Here is a 17817-nt window from a genome sequence, read left to right as displayed (position 1 = left end):
CAACCTGTTTCTATGTGTGCAGTTTGCACACCCACATCAGACTAACTGTCAGGCAGAGTCTTAACATTGTATACACAGCCCAAAGAGTCCTAAAGTGACACTCTTTTACATAAAACATATGCCAACTCAGAAAACAGGCAAAAATTGACTAGCTGCTTACAAAAAGCCCAAAACTTGACAGTGAAGTATAGAAATGATAATAACACTGTCAGTTTTCACACTATTTCTTCACCTGTAACTGAGATGAGAGAAAATGGTGGCTCAGTGGTTAGCACTGCTGCCTCACAGCACCAGGATCCCAGGTTCAATTCCAACCTCGGGCTACTGTCTGTGTGGAGTTTGCACATTCTTCCCGTGCCTGCGTGGGTTTCCTCTCTCAGTCCAAAAATGTGCAAGTCAGGTGAATTGACCATACTAAATTGCCTATAGTGTTAGGTGCATTAGTCAGAGGGAAATGGGTCTGGGTGGGTTCTCTTCGGAGGGTCAGTGTGGATAGTTTGGGCTGAAGGGCCTGTAGGGACTCTAATCTAAAAAAATGATCTAAATCCGTGAAAGTTGGAAGGTGGGAATCCAGATGTACCAGTTGGAAAATTGGTGGTACATTTCTCAAGGTCCAAATAAACAATACCTGGAAAGGTAGAATTTTGCCCTGAAAACATTGTTCATCCTCCTTCATTTACGCCCATCTAATTCAAATTAATTCTCAGTGATAAATGGATGTTTATTTTCAAAGGATTGTTTCCTCACTTCCTGAGGTTGCTGTCCCCACCAGTCCAGTTCAGAGACCGTCTAATGGTGTAATGTTTTAGAGGTAGCATGGTGATGGAGAAGGTAGCACTGCTGCCTCATAGCGTTAGGGACCTGGGTTCGATTTCAGCCTTGGGTGACTGTGTGGGTGGAGCTTGCACACTGCCCTTGTGGGTTTCTGCCGTGGTGTTCTGGTTTCCTCCTGCAGTTCAGATTAGGTGGATTTTCCATGCTAAATTGCTCCAGGGATGTGCACGTTAAGCGGATTTGCCATGGTAGGGCTGCGAGGATAGGGTGGGATGCTCTTCGGAGTGTCGATGTGGACTTGATGGGTCAAATGGCTGCTATCAGCACTGTACGGACTCTAGGAACACCTCCAGAGATTTGCCACTGTATTTGATGAAGACTCTCTGGGGCCTCCTTCCAATTCCTACTAGCTCCCATTCAGTGCTTCTTGGGACCTGCCAGCCCTCAGTGACCTTCAGGGTTGCCCACTCCTTGAAGTTCAAAGTCGTTTCATTCAATAATTTAGTAAAACCTGTCCCGCTTTGCTGTGTGCGTCACATCACTTGATTCAAATTATTAGTCAACAAACAAAATATGGGTTTAGATCAGAGTGGTGCTGGAAAGGCACAGCAGGTCAGGCAGCATCCGAGGAGCAGGAAAATCAATGTTTCGGGCAAAAGCCCTTAATCAGAAATAGAGGCAAGAAGCCTAAACAAAATATGGGTGTCTAAAACTGACTGGATTAAGAGCAGCAGACAATAACCAGTGAGATTTGAGGTGGGGAGGGGGAGCGTGAGGGCTATGACACGAGACCCCGGCTATAGCACACAGCATTTTCCGTGCTATCACGATCATTGTCTTCAGACACTGGTGTCTGGTTAGAGTTGGAGATCAGTGCTGCTGCGAATTCCACTTCCTTTCAGTGGGAAGTTTAAAACCTGGTTGGTTCATGACTTTCTGCTTTGCGTGTACACTTGTAGGTCTGACTCAACAGGACCTCGCTTTATAAGAACTAGGGAGCTCTAACTCAATGAGTGTTGACAAGACTTTCCACAGAGTCAAAGGTGCCTCAGTTTTATACATTACTTCCCTAGACTGCATGTTCTGAAGTTAAAGTTCAATTTGAGCGACCGCTGCTTGGATGGTGTTGGGGCATGTTTTCACATAGTCCTCAATTATCCGTGCCATATCTGTTCGGCACAAGGTCAGAGTTTATCCTGATTCATCTGAACTGAAATCTAAAGTGATCTAATTTGGCATCATCTATTTCAGTTCATTTGAGCAGGTTTTCCTTTCTTTCCCTTCTTCGTCAAAGATTATTTCATACAAGGTCACACAAGTGCACTTACTAAGTGCAGAGACCAAAAATGTTGAGATCTCAGCAAAGGAGCTATGATAACCATTTCACAATGCTTTACTCAAAGTTAGCATTTAATGAATTCTGCAGTTGCATGAACATATCCAGTTATACATAAAGGAATTGTTAATGTCTGTGCAGTATATGGCCTACAAAACCTCTTCATACATTTCTGGATATAGAATAATGCAAGACAGAGAAGCAGTTCTTTGCTATCTGTTGGGTTATGTCTGCTTTGGTTCAGTTTTACATGAGGTATTCATTTACTGTCTGCTAAAACAAAACCTTTCTCTTCCAGGTTAAAGGGAAAGATCCATGAGACCAATTTAACATATGAGGACTTCCCAACCTCCAAGTACATGGGTCCCCTGCAGTACACCATTTGGAAATCCTTGTTTCAGGACATTCAGCCCGGTGAGTTACTGATAAATGAGGTTTGCCCAACTCTGGGTGATATCTCTTTGTGTGCTCAATCCTGAAAAATGCCAAACTCCTTGGTAGGATGGAGGTCATTAGGTACTGACAGTCCAGTACCTGTTCCACGTGACTCTTTGCAAGTCTAAGCCAAGATATCGAATGTGACAGGGCTATTTCACTCAGGACAGAGAGGAATAATGCTTTAGCCAGCCACTGGTTGAGATCTCGGGATTGAACCAAAGACTTTGCTGGCTGATAGTGTAGTGCCTTTTCACAATTGGGCCTTTGAGAGTTTTTGTTTTATTTAATGGATGTTTGCACAAGCTAAATTCCACAATGCATTTAGTTTTTTTTAAACTTCCATGCTAAGCAAACTCAAAAACCCACAGCTACAAACTCCCATATAAGGTAGCCGCTATCAACCTTAAATGGTACTCCTTAGTCAACCACTGAGCCGGTGCACTGTTACCTGGTGCTTGTAATGCCACAAGGCCTCCTGCATTGTTTTACGGGGGAAACTGGAGGCAGTTAGCCACCAAATCTTGGAGCTCGGCGAGGAATGGTCAACATAGTCGTGTGAAGACTTTTGACGGTCGCAAGAGAGGCAGCAGGACAGATGTCTACAGGCAGAACCAGAAAGGGGGAAAGCTGTTTCTATTGGTGAAAGGTTTGGGAAGAAGTGGACACCGATTTAAGGCAATTGACAAAAGAGGAACTAGTAACATGAGGACAAAAGTTTTTATACTGAGTGAATAGGGTCTGAGGGTGTGGTGGAGGCAGAGCCAAAAGAGGCATTCAAAGAGAATTGGATCATAATCTGAAAATGAAGAAGGTGTAGGTTCACAGGGAGAAAGTGAGGGATTGGAACTTGGTGCAGTGTTCCTTTTGAAGAGCTAACGCAGAGACGATGAGCTCAGCCCTGTACTATAAACTATCTGATGATGGTATCATCACATCCTTGTAACAGTTTACATGCTTACAAGTGGAGAGTGGTCAGAAGTAGCTGTAGGATTGAATACTGTCAAAATACCAAACTGTCAGCCATGATTCAGAGGTGGGACTCTCTTTTTAATCACTATGTCAAAGTCTCCATGCTGGGCACATGATCAAAGCTAAATCTGTATTGTAGTACTGAGGGAGTGCAGCACTGATGGGCTGGCTTTCAGCTGAGATGCTAAACTGAAGCCCTCGTGAACATAAAGAATCGGAAGTCACTTACTTCAAAGAGGAGAGGGGAGGTGTTCCGGTTGCCCTGATCAAACCTTATTCCCCAGCAAGCATCCTTTTTAAGATATCTGTTTGTCAGCACTGTGCTGTTTGTGGGAGCTTGCTATACTCAAATTGTCTGGTGTGCTTCCTACATCACAACAATGAGCACACTTCAAAAATAACTTAATTCATTGAATAGAAACTTTGGGGGTGTTGTGAAGGGTGCTATGCGAATGCAAGCTTCTTTCTGCTCCTTTTGAAGAAAGGGCAGAACACAGTGGAGATGAGCACGTACCCAATGGATATGAGATGAGGGTTACTTGACAGAGTCCAGTGATTTTGTGGTCGGTGCTCTGGCATTTTGAAAGGATTTGATGATAATTCCTCCTCCTTTTGCAGTGCCAGCGGCCCTGACTCTGGATCCGATAACAGCTCACCAGCGCCTCATCCTGTCCGATGACTGCACCATCGTGGCTTACGGGAATCTCCACCCGCAGCCTTTGCAAGACTCGCCCAAGCGCTTCGATGTGGAGGTGTCCGTCCTAGGTTCAGACGGCTTCGACGGTGGTGTCCACTACTGGGAGGTGATGGTGTCCGAGAAAACGCAGTGGATGATTGGCGTGGCACTGGAGTCCGTCAACCGGAAAGGAAGCATCCAAATCCAGCCTTCGAGAGGCTTCTATTGCATTGTGATGCATGATGGGAACCAGTACAGCGCCTGCACCGAGCCCTGGACCCGGCTGAACGTCAAGTCCAAGTTGGAGAAGGTCGGCGTCTATTTTGACTACGATAAAAGCCTCCTGACCTTCTACAACGCTGATGACATGTCCTGGCTTTACACTTTCCGGGAGAAATTCACTGGCAAGTTTTTCCCATATTTCAGCCCAGGGCAAAGTCACGCAAATGGGAAAAATGTTCAGCCATTGCGAATCAACACCGTCCGGATTTAAACACACGAGAAAATCTTCTGGGAAGAAATCAGAGCTCCTTTATTGATTCTTTTCTCTTATCCAACCCACTTCCCTGATTTTAGTTTATGACTGAGCCCACCATTTGTCTTCTCAGCCTCTGGTCATCTTAGGTCATGACAGAAACTGTCAAGACGGCACAGGAGTGCCACCTGCTGTCAGTGTTTATCACTGCAGCATTCCCATTGGTCCTCCGGGGATGACATCATTATAGTCCTGTGGAGTCTCCCCTTCTAACTACCCTACCCCTCCTCTTCCAAATTTATTGGGAAAAATAGAGTCCCTACTCTCTCTCTCTCTCCTTCCTTAGAATGACAAGATGGTGATCAAAAACTTATTGGGATGGGCAGAAGTGCCCATTTCTTTCCATTGCATTGTACCACCTCATTTGATTTTATATTTGAATAGTTATGTATTTTCTTTCTTTCTGTGTCTGTCTGTCTGTCTGTCTGTGTCTCTCACTCTCACTCTCACTCTCACTCTCACTCTTGTCTCCCCCGCATCTCTCCTGCCTTTCTCTCCCATGTCTTTGTCTTATTTCTCACGAGTGTTCACCCATCTGACTCACTATCTTTCTCTCTCTCTATCTCTGTGTCTCTCACCTGTGCTCTCCCCCTCACCTGCGCTTTCCCCCTCACTCGCGCTCTCTCTCCCCCTCACATTGTATTTCTTGCTCGCTTTCTATCCTGCTCCCTCTATCTCGCTCTCTTCCCATCTCCTTTTCCCTCACTTTGTCTCTGGCATTCCCCAACCCTCCCCTCTTCGCTACCTTTTTTTCTCTTTATCTCCCCCCCACCCCCCACCACCACTACTCCTATCTCCCTATTTCCTGTCTCTCTGTCTTTTTCTATCCTGCCCCATTCCTATTGGGCACAGTGCCTGAAACTTGTTGCATCTTGACTGAACAGTTCAGTCACCAGCATGAGGTTAAACGGTGGAGGTTTATGTAGAAAGCGCAGCAGATGGCTTTTACCCAGATTTTGTTTTGCACGTGTGTGTGTGCGTGCGCACACCCTGCACCTTCGTACTTACTTCCAGGTTAGCCGTCTGTGCCAGGATGCATCAATGAAAGTTTAAAATGGACACAAATTGATGGGAAAGCAATTGAAGGTGAAATGGGCTCCAAACTGATTTGGGAAATTTCAGCTGAACTGAGAAATAGAAGTTTGTGAACCAACAAACCTGGGGAGGGGTTTTCACAATGACCACAGCATCTCAGCACATACATTAGAGGATGATTTGGGACTCTGTTTCTCTAGTTTTGCATTGTTGTTTTTGAATATGAATCTTGCTTGATGGATGAAGCAGTGAAGGCAAGGGGCCGTGGCTTCTGAGGGACATTTGTAAATAGGCTTTGGGATACTGCTTCAATACCTGTTCAGTGCGAATTTAATGAAACACATTATTTATGAATGTTTTATTTTGCCTCGGGATTAGGTGGTGAATGCGGACTTTTCTTATCTGCCAGGAATTATTTTAGACTCGGTTTTAATGCTGATGTGAAGCAGTTACCTTGTGCTGGAACTGCTTCGGACACAGATTGAGCTTTGACTTTGGATTTTCAGTCTATAATCATTGACCTGTGTCAGAATGTTGACACATAAACCAGCAGCACCCCGAGACTGGTTCAAATCCAAATGGGCCTTGGAAGTTGCGGGTGGGGGGGGGGGGGGTGTGAAGGTCTTTTCTCTCTCTGAGTGATTTTGACTGATCTTGGTCCACTTTTTCTGTTGGAGATGGTGAGCAATTACAAAATGGTCCCGAAATGGTGTGAATTTGGGCCAAGTGTTTTGACAAGAATGGGGGCATGGAAATGTGCATCAGCACAGCAAGGTCTCAGTTCTAAAGCTGGGACAGAGCCAAGGTGTCTTCAGCACGTGCAGTTCCTGCCCTGGGGAGGGCTTGGTCGTGTTAGACAGACTGTGCTTTGTCCCCTCTCCCCTTCAGCACTGACATCATCCACCATGTAGAGAAAGAAAATGGTGCGATGTGTTGCAGTTGTTATGGAGACTGTGGAATGGAGTTTGCAGGGTTACGGCAGAGTGAGACTCGCCACTGAGCTCCCTGCGTGAAATAGCTGCAACAAGCCAATTCCTTTCAGTTTTCCTGTTCTGCTTTTTGTCTTTCACCGTGTTGTATTTCTGCACGGAAATTTCCAAAGTAGAAGCTCAAGAACGGGCATTTTTATGCTTTGGGAGAAGTTGTCCCCATCATAAACATTACTTCTTTTGAATAGATTAACCACTTCCAATCTACCCCCCCCCCCCCCCCCCCCAAATCAGTCCATTTCTAGTCAATTCTATAGGGGAGGAAATGGTCTAGTGGTATTATTATTAATCCAGAAACTCTAGTTCTGTTCTGGGGACCTGGGTTTGAATCTTGCCATGGCAGATGGTGAAATTTGCAATTCAATTTAAAAATAAATCTGGAATGAAGAGTCTAATGATTAGATTAGATTACTTACAGTGTGGAAACGGGCCCTTCGGCCCAACAAGTCCACACCGACCCACCGAAGCGCAACCCACCCATACCCCTACATTTACCCCTTTACCTAACACTATGGGTAATTTAGCATGGTCAATTCACCTGACCTGCACATCTTTGGACTGTGGGAGGAAACCGGAGCACCCGGAGGAAACCCACGCAGACACAGGGAGAATGTGCAAACTCCACACAGTCGTTCACCTGAGTCGGGAATTGAACCTGGGTCTCTGGCGCTTGTGAGGCAGCAGCGCTAACCGCTGTGCCACCGCGCCGCCCAATGATGATCATGAATTGGTTGTTACAAAAACCCATCTGGTTCACTTTGCCCCTTTTTCGGAAGGAAACTGCTCTCCTAACCTGTTCTGGCTTATATGTGACTCCAGGCCCACAGCAATGCTGTTGACTCTTTGCTGATCTTTGGATGATTGGAGATGGGCCTTAAATGCTGGCCTTGCCGGCGATGCCCTCATCCCATGAATGATTTTTTTTAAAAAAATTCTTTCCAGGAGCGGAGTCCTAGTTGGGGAGAGTTGCACAGATTCTAAACCCAGTCCGTTCCCTTGTGACACCTCTGGCATGAACTCCAACTGTGGGTATTGGGTTATTTAACTGCGGAAGGCTTCACTTTCCGTCTATGCCCAATTGCAGCAGAGGTTCTTGGATGGTCATATGATAGAGGCACCACGAGCGGTTTCTTTTGGTTTTCTGCCCCTAACCCCTAGGCTCACTGAAACCCGTCAAGAATAAAAGTTCCACATTCAGCACAAACCGAGATTAGATCTGAGACCTTGCTGGTTGGTTTGGTTCAGTCATCTAATGAACAAACTGACTGACTGAACCATTGGGGAAAGCTTGCTGTCAAATTTTGTTTTATCCAATTTAACAGTCGGCTTTGTTCTTGTAACCTGGGGTTACCATGATTTATTAGGCCCATCATTCACCTTCTTCCCTTTTTCACTTGAGTATTTATTTTTAAAAGGTACAATTATACATGTTATTGCTTTGACTTCCACAATGCTGGCTCAAAGGAAGCTGGAACTTAAAAATGGTAGCTGCTATGTGACATTAAATTGACTTTTTCTTGGAGTTATGTTTAATTTTAAAACTCTGATTTGTCCTGGTGTAACTGGGGATTACTCATCCTCAATCCCGCAATGCTTAGTCCTGGCACGTTGCAATTCCAGGGTGATGTGAGATCCCTGCTTCGTGCAAAGTGTGCCTCATGTTCTGTGTGTCGGTAGAGAGACAGTGTCTTCAATCAGATGTGCCACACAAAGACAGCAGGACCTTACTCGATGGAAGAGAAGCAGCTGGAGATGCAGCTAATGATGTGTCGACTCCTTTTAAACGTTACACTCTAAGGACAACTCAGGGTTCATTAATCTGGAGTCTTTTATTTGTTCCTTGTCAGGCTGTTTCGCTGATGCAAGGTGGATTTTATTTTTCTACTGACGGACATCTTCTCACTTTAGAGCTGGCAAAGCATGTTTAACTGCTCATTTCACTGCTGCTAAGGGCAAAATGGTATTAAAACCTGAGAATCTGAGAGCCTTCCCATACTGGATGCTGACCCTTTTCCTGCAGTTTCCTGCCTGTTCATCAAATTTTGAAACTTGGCTCAGTTTATAATACCTGTCGATACGTATCTTGTTGGTTTACTCATTCCCCCTAATGGTTTTTCTCTATGGGTACCTCACTCAATGTTCTGTGAACCCAGACAATGAAAGCTGGAAGGCTATTTAGACAGTAGGGTGCATTGCAAATGAACCTTGGACAACACACACACACACACACACACACACACACACACCCACCCCCAAAAGGATGCATCATCCACTAATCAGACCAGTAATGGGGAGGTGATAACCTAGTGGCATTATCACGAGAGTATTAATCCAGAGACCCAAGTAATGTTCTAGGGACCTGGATTCAAAGCCCAGGTGCTGGAATCTGAATTTAATGAATGTCCAGAATTAAGAGTCAAATAATAGCCATTGTCAATTGTTGGGGAGAAACCCAAATGGGCCACTAATGCTCTTTAGGGAAAGAAATCCTTAACTGGTCTGCAGTACATTTGACTTCAGACACATTGCAACGTGGTTGATTCTTAACTGCCCTCTTGGCAATTAGGGACGGTCAGTAAATGCTGGTCTAGCCAGTGTCACCCACATCTAATGAATAAATAAAAACAAAATCCTGAGTGACTGATTTCTCTCAACCCACTGCAACCTCTACTCCCTCAGCATGTTGCATTGAGTATCCTATTGATGGACTCAGCACAAATCAGATATTGAATCCTGCACCTTTCAGTCCCTCTGGGCTTGGTCCTCCACTGGGTGATGCCACTACTTGACGGACCAATGGCAGTTCTTGTTCTAGACCCCATCTGAGCCAAACAACTCTTCAATCGAATTAAAGAGAAACATTTTATGTTCATTGAGGTTTGCTGAAGAGCAAATACAGAATACAGAAAATTCATGTCCATGAGTAGAGATTATCCTAAGTAACACCACAAAATGGGCGATTTGGGTGGTTAAAGCAGCTCTTAAAAACATTTCTAATTGGAGCGCAAGGATTTCTTATATTGGTATATTATTTTATTAACTTCACTATATGAGGAGGCATAATGAGGATATGTGCTTCCACACTGGCCAGTTTCTGGCATGCACAGCCTGCGAGTGTGGTGGAGGCAGGTTCCATCGTGGCCTTTAGAAGAGGGTTGGCTGATTATCAGAGAAGGAAGACTGTGCAGGATGGTGGGGAGATGGGGCACTGGGTGAGATTGGTCCCTCAGAGAGCCAGCATGGACAAGACTGGCTGAGAAAGTGCTTCTATGCTGAGATTCTACTCCAGAATTTGTATAGCCTTCTCAGTATGTTCTGTCCTTCAGTCCCTGAGTGGTTATGAAGGCTGTGCTTGCAGGAGTGAATTTTGTAGAATTGGGTGCAATGATCCCACTCAGTCACTTAGGGACAGGCAGCTCCCACCCCAGGGATAAGCTGATTGAAGCATTCCACCACCTTTTTGATGTTTGTGACGATGTGAGCTCACTGCTGGAATGAAAGCAAATGAAATGTTTCAAAATGTTCCCATTCCACCCAAAGGAATTTCTAAAATTTGAGGTTCCCACTCTCCTGCAGCCTGCGTGCAATCTAAGCATTGTTTTACTGTGTCCTAAAGGTGTAATGGTTTACATTATTGTGAAGTTGGATACCATGCTAGCCCACATCATTACAACCTATATAACCAGTCTAGCCAAGAGATACCCTCTCAAAGGTGCTTCTTTCTCAAACTTTGCATTAAAAAAAAATCATTCAGTCCTTGAAATATTCAGGCTGCCTCAAGGACTGTTGAAAGTTTTCAGGTTGGTTCTGGTGGGATTGTTGGGCGTTGGGAGATGTTTAATAAGAATCCTGCCATGTTGGTTTCAAACCTCCAAAATGTAACATAAGTAATTTGTTTCTTCCTTGATTATACCTTTAATAAAATTGTGGGATGCTGCTTACATTTGTGGTACTTTTTCTTAATGCGAGGCATCAATACCAATTTGTTTTGTTTGAGCTCTTTGGGTTTAAAATGCCTGCACAGGATTAGACTAGATTCCCTACGGTGTGGAAACAGGCCCTTCGACCCAATTAGTCCACACCGACCCTCCGAAGAGTAACCCACCCAGACCAATCCCCTCTGACTAATGCACCTAACTCTATGGACAATTTAAAACAGAAGACCTTCAAGACAATGAAACTCACAGCTCGTCCTCTTTAATGTTCTGTCCTCCCCACCCAAAACATGTTGCTTGTTGTTAAGGTACTGTTTCTGGTGGCTAACCGTCTTTTGACTCCTGAGAGAAAAGCTGTTTAAACAGTGAGGGTCACCTGTATATCCAACCATGTGAGGTATCGCGGTTGACCTTGCCTAATGTGGCAGACACACACCACCCAGCGAGTGTCACACGGCAGTGAAGAAACAGCTCAAAGGGAGCCAAGGGTAAAATGTTACTCCCATTGTATCAGAGTTGAGAGTGTGATATTGGGAAAACCCAGCAGGTCAGGCAGCGTCTAAGAAGCAGGAGAATCGACGTTTTGGGCATAAGCCCTTAATCCCATTGTATCAGCCCATTTCAGGTTAGAGAAACTCCACTTAAAATGGGGTCTGGGCTGAAGTCTTCCTTGTCTTTTTTGGCCCCATATGTTCAATGTTTGGTGCAAATACTGGCCTCATAAATAATAAAACTTTCAAAGAGAACTCTATCACTGATTTCCAGTGATAATCTAGATAAATCATTTGGTACCAGCCAAGCTTCTAAATTATCCTTCGATGAAATTTGAAAGATGATGGTGGCTAAATTCTCATCAAGACTTCACCAGTTCTATAGGGCTGTTTTGGCACAGTGATAACATTCTTACCTCTGGGTCAGAAGGTTTAGGTTCAAGTCCTGCCTTTCTCAGACATATCTGACAGCTTTATTAAAAATATCTCCAAGTCATTTCCCCAGAATTGCGACAGTTCAATTCCTGAGATTTCCTGCAAAGGTTGAAATTGGTGAGTGTGGAGTTTGTTAAAAAGGTCACAGATGTGTGATTTTTGCCCCGGATGTAACTTTGTTCATTTCTTTTAGCACAGATTGGCGTATTTGTGATTTTGCAAATACAGGAGATCTACTGTATAAAAGTGCTATGCTTAGACTCAGATCCATGAATCCAAAGAAAATAAGCAAATCCAGCCACATTATTGGCACTAATCTTTGCCAATTAAGGCTAAATTTTCTTGGCCTTTTAGGAAAATGTCATTAGCACGGCTGACTCACAGCACCAGGCATCAGGTTCGATACCAGCCTCGGGCGATTATCTGTTTGAAGTTTGCACATTCTCCCTGTGTCTGTGTGGGCTTCCTTCATGTGTTCCAGTTTCATCCCATAGTCAAAAGATTTGGCAGATTGGCCATGCTAAATTGCCCTGTAGTGTCTAGTGGTGTGCAGCCTATATGGATTAGCCATGGGTAATGCAGGGATACATGGATAGGATGGGTCTGGGTGTGATGTTTTTTGGAGGGTCAGTGTGGGCCAAATGGTCTGCTTCAACACTAGGAATTCTAAATTTGTATTTGGCCATTACAGGAATGGCTACCATTTTCTGTGATGTTTGTGGCCTAATACTGAAAAGCCCGGAGATTATTCTCTCTGTAGCAGTCCAAGGAGTTTGATGACACTTGTGAAATTGTACCCAGTATAATTTAGTGCATTCAGGGTGGGGAGGGGAGGAATGCTTATATATCCTCTTTCATTCTTTTTCGCTATATGTTTCCAATTAATTGTGGGAGTTCACCATCAGCACTTGTTTTTTATTTTTAAAAATACATTGCACCAATTAAAAATACCATTGTACATTTACTTGCTGTGAATTGCTTTACTGACATTGATTAATAACAGAATACCCAGGGTGAGCTGAAACCAGCATTTTAATCTTAGTGATTTGAAACAGTGTGGCAATCTTCAGGAATAGCATTTAGGTTCCGTAGTGGAATTCACTCTTACTTATATGGAGCTTTAACATGAAATATCTAAGTAAATTCAGAGGAAAACTGATGGAGAGCCAGGAAGGGAGAGATTGAGAAGGCTGACCACGGATTTTGTTCAATAAGTGGAACTTAGGAAGGTTTGTAAAGGTGGAGAGAGATTTTAAGGTGGGAATTCCAGAGAGCAGGATTGAAGCAACTAAAAACGGTCAACTGAAGGACTTGGAGAAACCTAAATCCTTATTATTGAGGCACTTGGGAATGCATAGATAACGGGATTTAGAGACACCAGTGTTGGACTGGGATGTACAAAGTTAAAAATCACAGAACACCAGGTTAGAGTCCAACAGGTTTATTTGTAAGCACTAGCTTTCAGGGCACTGCTCCTTCATCAGGTGGTTTTTCTCCACAACCACCTGATGAAGGAGCAGTGCTCCAAAGGCTCGTGCTTCCAAATAAACCTGTTGGACTATAACCTGATGTTCTGTGATTTGTAACTAGATAACTGGAGCGTTTGTCGAGATTTGATAGAGCAAGTGGCACGGCACGGTGGCACAGTGGTTAGCACTGCTGCCTCACAGCGCCAGGGACCCGGGTTCAATTCCCGCCTCAGGTGACTGACTGTGTGGAGTTTGCACGTTCTCCCCGTGTCTGCGTGGGTTTCCTCTGGGTGCTTCGGTTTCCTCCCACAGTCCAAAGATGTGCGGGTCAGGTGAATTGGCCATGCTAAATTGTCCGTAGTGTCAGGTAAGGGGTATATGTAGGGTATGGGTGGGTTGTCGCTTCGGCGGGTCGGTGTGGACTTGTTGGGCCGAAGGGCCTGTTTCCACACTGTAAGTAATCTAATCAAGTAAGGATTTCGATTAAAAAGATAAGGGTTCATTGACAGATTTATATGACTGAAGAATGATTTGTGCCAAGTTAGCTAGTTGAGACTAGAGTGTCTCTGGTCTAGGAATTGGAGTGTGTGGATGTGTGTGTTTACGAAGATGTTAAAAAGAAATGAAATGTGCTTCTGGTTACTATCTAGTGACCTCTACTGGAGAAAATGTGTGTGTGTGTGTGTGAGAGAGAGAGAGAGAGAGAGAGAAAAACTGGTGAGAACACAATCAAGCTCAGCAATGATACAACTGCAACTGGTAAGACACACAAAAGGGCCACTTGGGCAGGAATGGATGCTGCAGCTCTATGACTCCGTCCAGCACATTCTGGCCAGAAGGTCAAAAAAAACAATTGCAGGGGTAAAATAATAGATCTTGGCTTTTGCTTTCAAAAGGAAAAACAAAATGATGTGGAATGGATTGCACTATCAGTGCCCACAAACATCTTCACCAATAGTTAAGATTCATAGTGTATGGGCGTCGTTGGTTAGACCAGCATTTACTACCCATCCCTAATTGCCTAGGGTGTCGTAAGAGTCACTTTCATTGCTGTGGGTTTGTGGGCCAGACCAGATAAAGATGGCAGATTTCCTTCCTTAAAGGACATTAGTGAACCAGATGGGATTTTAGGATAATCAAAAGTGGTAATACAGTCACCATTCAACTAGCTTTCTTTTATAATTAACACTTCAATGTTAATATTTGTACTTTGATTACGGTATGTTTCAAAAACCGCAGAACTTGAAATGACTTGGGTATAAATGATTCCAAGTAAGGAAGATGGGAAGAGGATAAACTTTATTGAATTGAATTTATTGTCATGTGTGCTGAGGCACACTGAAAAACTTTGTCTTGTAAGCAATACAGGTAGACCACAGAGTTAAATAGCACAGATAAGTAAATAGTAGGTAAACAGCGGCAAAAACAAAAATAAAACCACAGGTGCAGGCAAATGCTAAGAGTTTGTAAGTCTATTCAGTATTTTAGCAACAATAGGGTAAAAACTGTTTCAAAACCAGCTGCTGCGAGTGTTCAGGCGTCTGTACCTTCTCCCCGATGGTAGAGGTTGTAGAAAAACATTGCCAGGGTGGGATGGATCTTAGTAGAGTGAGGGGAGGTCAATTTACTATAGTCAGCTTGGCACTTGACATTCTCTTCAGGAAGCTGGCATTAAATTTAGTCCAGTTTGATGGGATGACCCAACTATCTCTTGGTTGTAAAGTTGAAATTAGTTTGAGTAGTTGCAACCCAAATGTTAGTGAGATATGGGTCCACAGTGACAAATTAGACTGGCAGTAGGTGGCACAGTGGCTCAGTGGTTAGCACTGCCTTACCGTGACAGGTACACAGGTTTCATTCCACCCTTGGGTGACTGTCAGTGTGGGGTTTACATGTTGTCCCCATGTCTGCGTGGGTTTCCTCCGGGTATTGCAGTGTCCTCCCTCAGTCCAAAGATGTGCAGGTTCGGTTGATTGGCCATGCTAAATTGCCTGTAATGTCCAGGGGTTTGCAGATTGGGTGGATTAGCCATGGGAAATGTAGGATTACAGGGATAGGGGTGGCGGATATAGGTGGGGTACTCCTTGGAGGGCTGGTGTGGACTTGATGAGCCAAATGGCCTGCTTCCATACTATAGAGATTCTACGATTGTCACTTATTGAAGCTGCAGGCTGTAGGAAATGGTAAACTAACAGCTTTCTGAAGTTTGCAATACTCTTTTACGGACCGCACTGCAACATTTCTCACAGTGTTTGATGATACCAAGCATTTGAAATAAATGCATTTTTTAATATTATGATTGCAAAGAGAAGAATGCAAATCAAGGCCCATTATTCCACCAGTGTCTCCAATTTCTTGATTCAATTACCAAACAAGGCCAATTGCTTTTCTTTACTGCTATTACTGTCCATAATAGAAACATCGTCCACCCCTCTTAAAGGAATACAAAGTTATCTGTACATTATGAAAAATAAATTCTTAAAGCAAGTGGGAAACTCTACTTAAGATCTAAGTGATGACCCTGAATTAAAACTATTTCTCCTTAGGATCATAAGATGTAGCAGCAAAAGTAGGCCACTCTGCCCACCGAATCTGCTCCATCATTCAATGAGATCATGCTTGCTCAAATAATCCTCAACGCCACTTTCCCACCTTTTCTCACAACTCAAGTTCCTTAACTGATTAAAAATCTATGAGCCATGTATATAGTTTATGACCAGCCTCTACAGCCATCTGCAATTAAAACAACACCTGAATTCATTACCCTCTCATGAGAAATCCCTTCTCATTTTTTGTCTTAACCAGGCAAAGTCAGAAGTCACACAATACCGGTTATAGAGTCATAGAGCTGTACAGTATGGAAACAGACCATTTGGTCCAACTTATCCATGTCAACCAGATATCCTAAAACAATCCAGTCCCATTTGCCAGCATTTGGTCCATATCCCTCTCAACTCTTCCTATTCATATAGATGCCTTTTAAATGTTGTAATTATAACAGCCTCCATCACTTGCTCTGACAGCTCAATCCATACACGCACCACCCTTGCATTGCCCTTAGGTCTCTTTTAAATCTTTACCCTCTCACCTTAAACTTACACACTCTGGTTCTGGACTCTCCTCACCCTGGAGAAAAGACCTTGTCTTTCTTTCCTATCCAGGCCCCTCATGATTTTATAAACCGGTATAAGATCACCTGTCAGCCTCTGACGCTCCAAGGAAAACAGCCCCAGCCTATTCAGCCTCTCCCTATAACTCAAATCCTCTAACCTTGGCAACATTCTTGTAAATCTTTTCTGAACCCTTTCAAGTTTCACAATATCCTTTTTGTAACATGGAGACCTGAACTGAGCACAGTGACTTAACCAATGCCCTGTACAGCCACAACACAACCTCCCAACTCCTATATTCAATGCACTGGCCAATAAAGGCAAGCAAACCAAGCCTTCTTCACTATCCTATCTACCTGCAATTCCATTTTCAAAGAACTATAAATCTGCACTCCAAGGTCTCTTTATTCAGCAATGCTCCCTAGGACCTTACCATTAAGTCTATAAGCCCTGCCCTGATTTGCTCTATAGGAGAAAGTGAGCTCTGCAGATAGAGTCATAGAGATGTATAGCATAGAAATAGACCCTTCAGTCCAACCCGTCCATGCCAACCAGATATCCCAACCTAATCTAGTCCCACTTGCCAGCACCTGGCCCATATCCCTCCAAACCCTTTCTATTCATATACCCATCCAAATGCCTCTTAAATGTTGCAACTGTACCAGCCTCCACCACTTCCACTGGCAGCTCATTCAATACATGTACCACCCTCTGTGTGAAAAAGTTGCCCCGTAGGTCTCTTTTATATATTTCCCCTCTCACCCTAAACCTATGCCCTCTTGTTCTGGACTCCCCGACCCCAGGGAAAAGACTTTGCCTATTTAGCCTATCCATGCCCCTCATAATTTTGTAAACCTTTATAAGGTCATCCCTCAGCCTCTGACGCTCCAGGGAAAACAGCCCCAGCCTGTTCAGCCTCTCCCTACAGCTCAAATCCTCCTACTCTGGCAACATCCTTGTAAATCTTTTAAGAACCCTTTCAAGTTTTACAACATCTTTTCAATAGGAAGGAGACCAGAATTGCAGGCAATATTCCAACAGTGGCCTAACCAATGTCTTGTACAGCCACAACATGACCTCCCAACTCCTGTACTCAATACTCTGACCAATAAAGGAAAGCAGGAGAAAGTGAAGACTGCAGATACTAGAGATCAGAGCTGAAAAATGTGTTGCTGGAAAAGCGCAGCAGGTCAGGCAGCATCCAAGGAGCAGGAGAATTGATGTTTCGGGCAGCAGCCCTTCTTCAGGAAGCCCTTCTGCCTGATCATTCCTGAAGAAGGGCTCATGCCCGAAACATCAATTCTCCTGCTCCTTGGATGCTGCCTGACCTGCTGCGCTTTTTCAACAATAAAGGAAGCATACCAAATGCCTCCTTCACTATCCTATCTACCTCTCATTACCCTCCACTTTCAAGGAGCTATGAACCTGCACTCCAAGGTGTCTTTTTTCAGCAACACATCCTAGCACCTTACCATTAAGTGTATAAGTCCTGCTAAAATTTGCTTTCCCAAAATGCAGCACCTCGCATTTATCTGAATTAAACTCCATCTGTCACTTTTCAGCCCATTGGCCCATCTGGTCAAGAATAGAGTCAAGGGTGTGGTGCTGGAAAAGCACAGCAGGTC

General features: G+C 44.1%; 1 protein-coding gene across 1 annotated transcript in view; it reads left to right on the top strand.

The window, feature by feature from the left end:
- The window catches only part of trim62.1 (tripartite motif containing 62, tandem duplicate 1), an 84535-nt gene extending 73842 nt beyond the window's left edge, over positions 1-10693 (top strand). The window contains exons 4-5 of the mRNA XM_060852063.1: positions 2409-2524; positions 4136-10693. Of these exons, the coding sequence (XP_060708046.1) occupies positions 2409-2524; positions 4136-4686 (667 nt within the window). The 3' untranslated portion in view covers positions 4687-10693. The remainder of the gene's footprint in view (positions 1-2408; positions 2525-4135) is intronic.
- The last annotated feature ends 7124 nt before the right edge of the window (positions 10694-17817 follow it).

Source organism: Hemiscyllium ocellatum, chromosome 37, assembly GCF_020745735.1.
Source record: "Hemiscyllium ocellatum isolate sHemOce1 chromosome 37, sHemOce1.pat.X.cur, whole genome shotgun sequence".
Taxonomy (NCBI): domain Eukaryota; kingdom Metazoa; phylum Chordata; class Chondrichthyes; order Orectolobiformes; family Hemiscylliidae; genus Hemiscyllium; species Hemiscyllium ocellatum.
The sequence above is the reverse complement of the archived record's forward strand: the minus strand, read 5'-3'. Positions and strand labels throughout refer to the sequence as shown.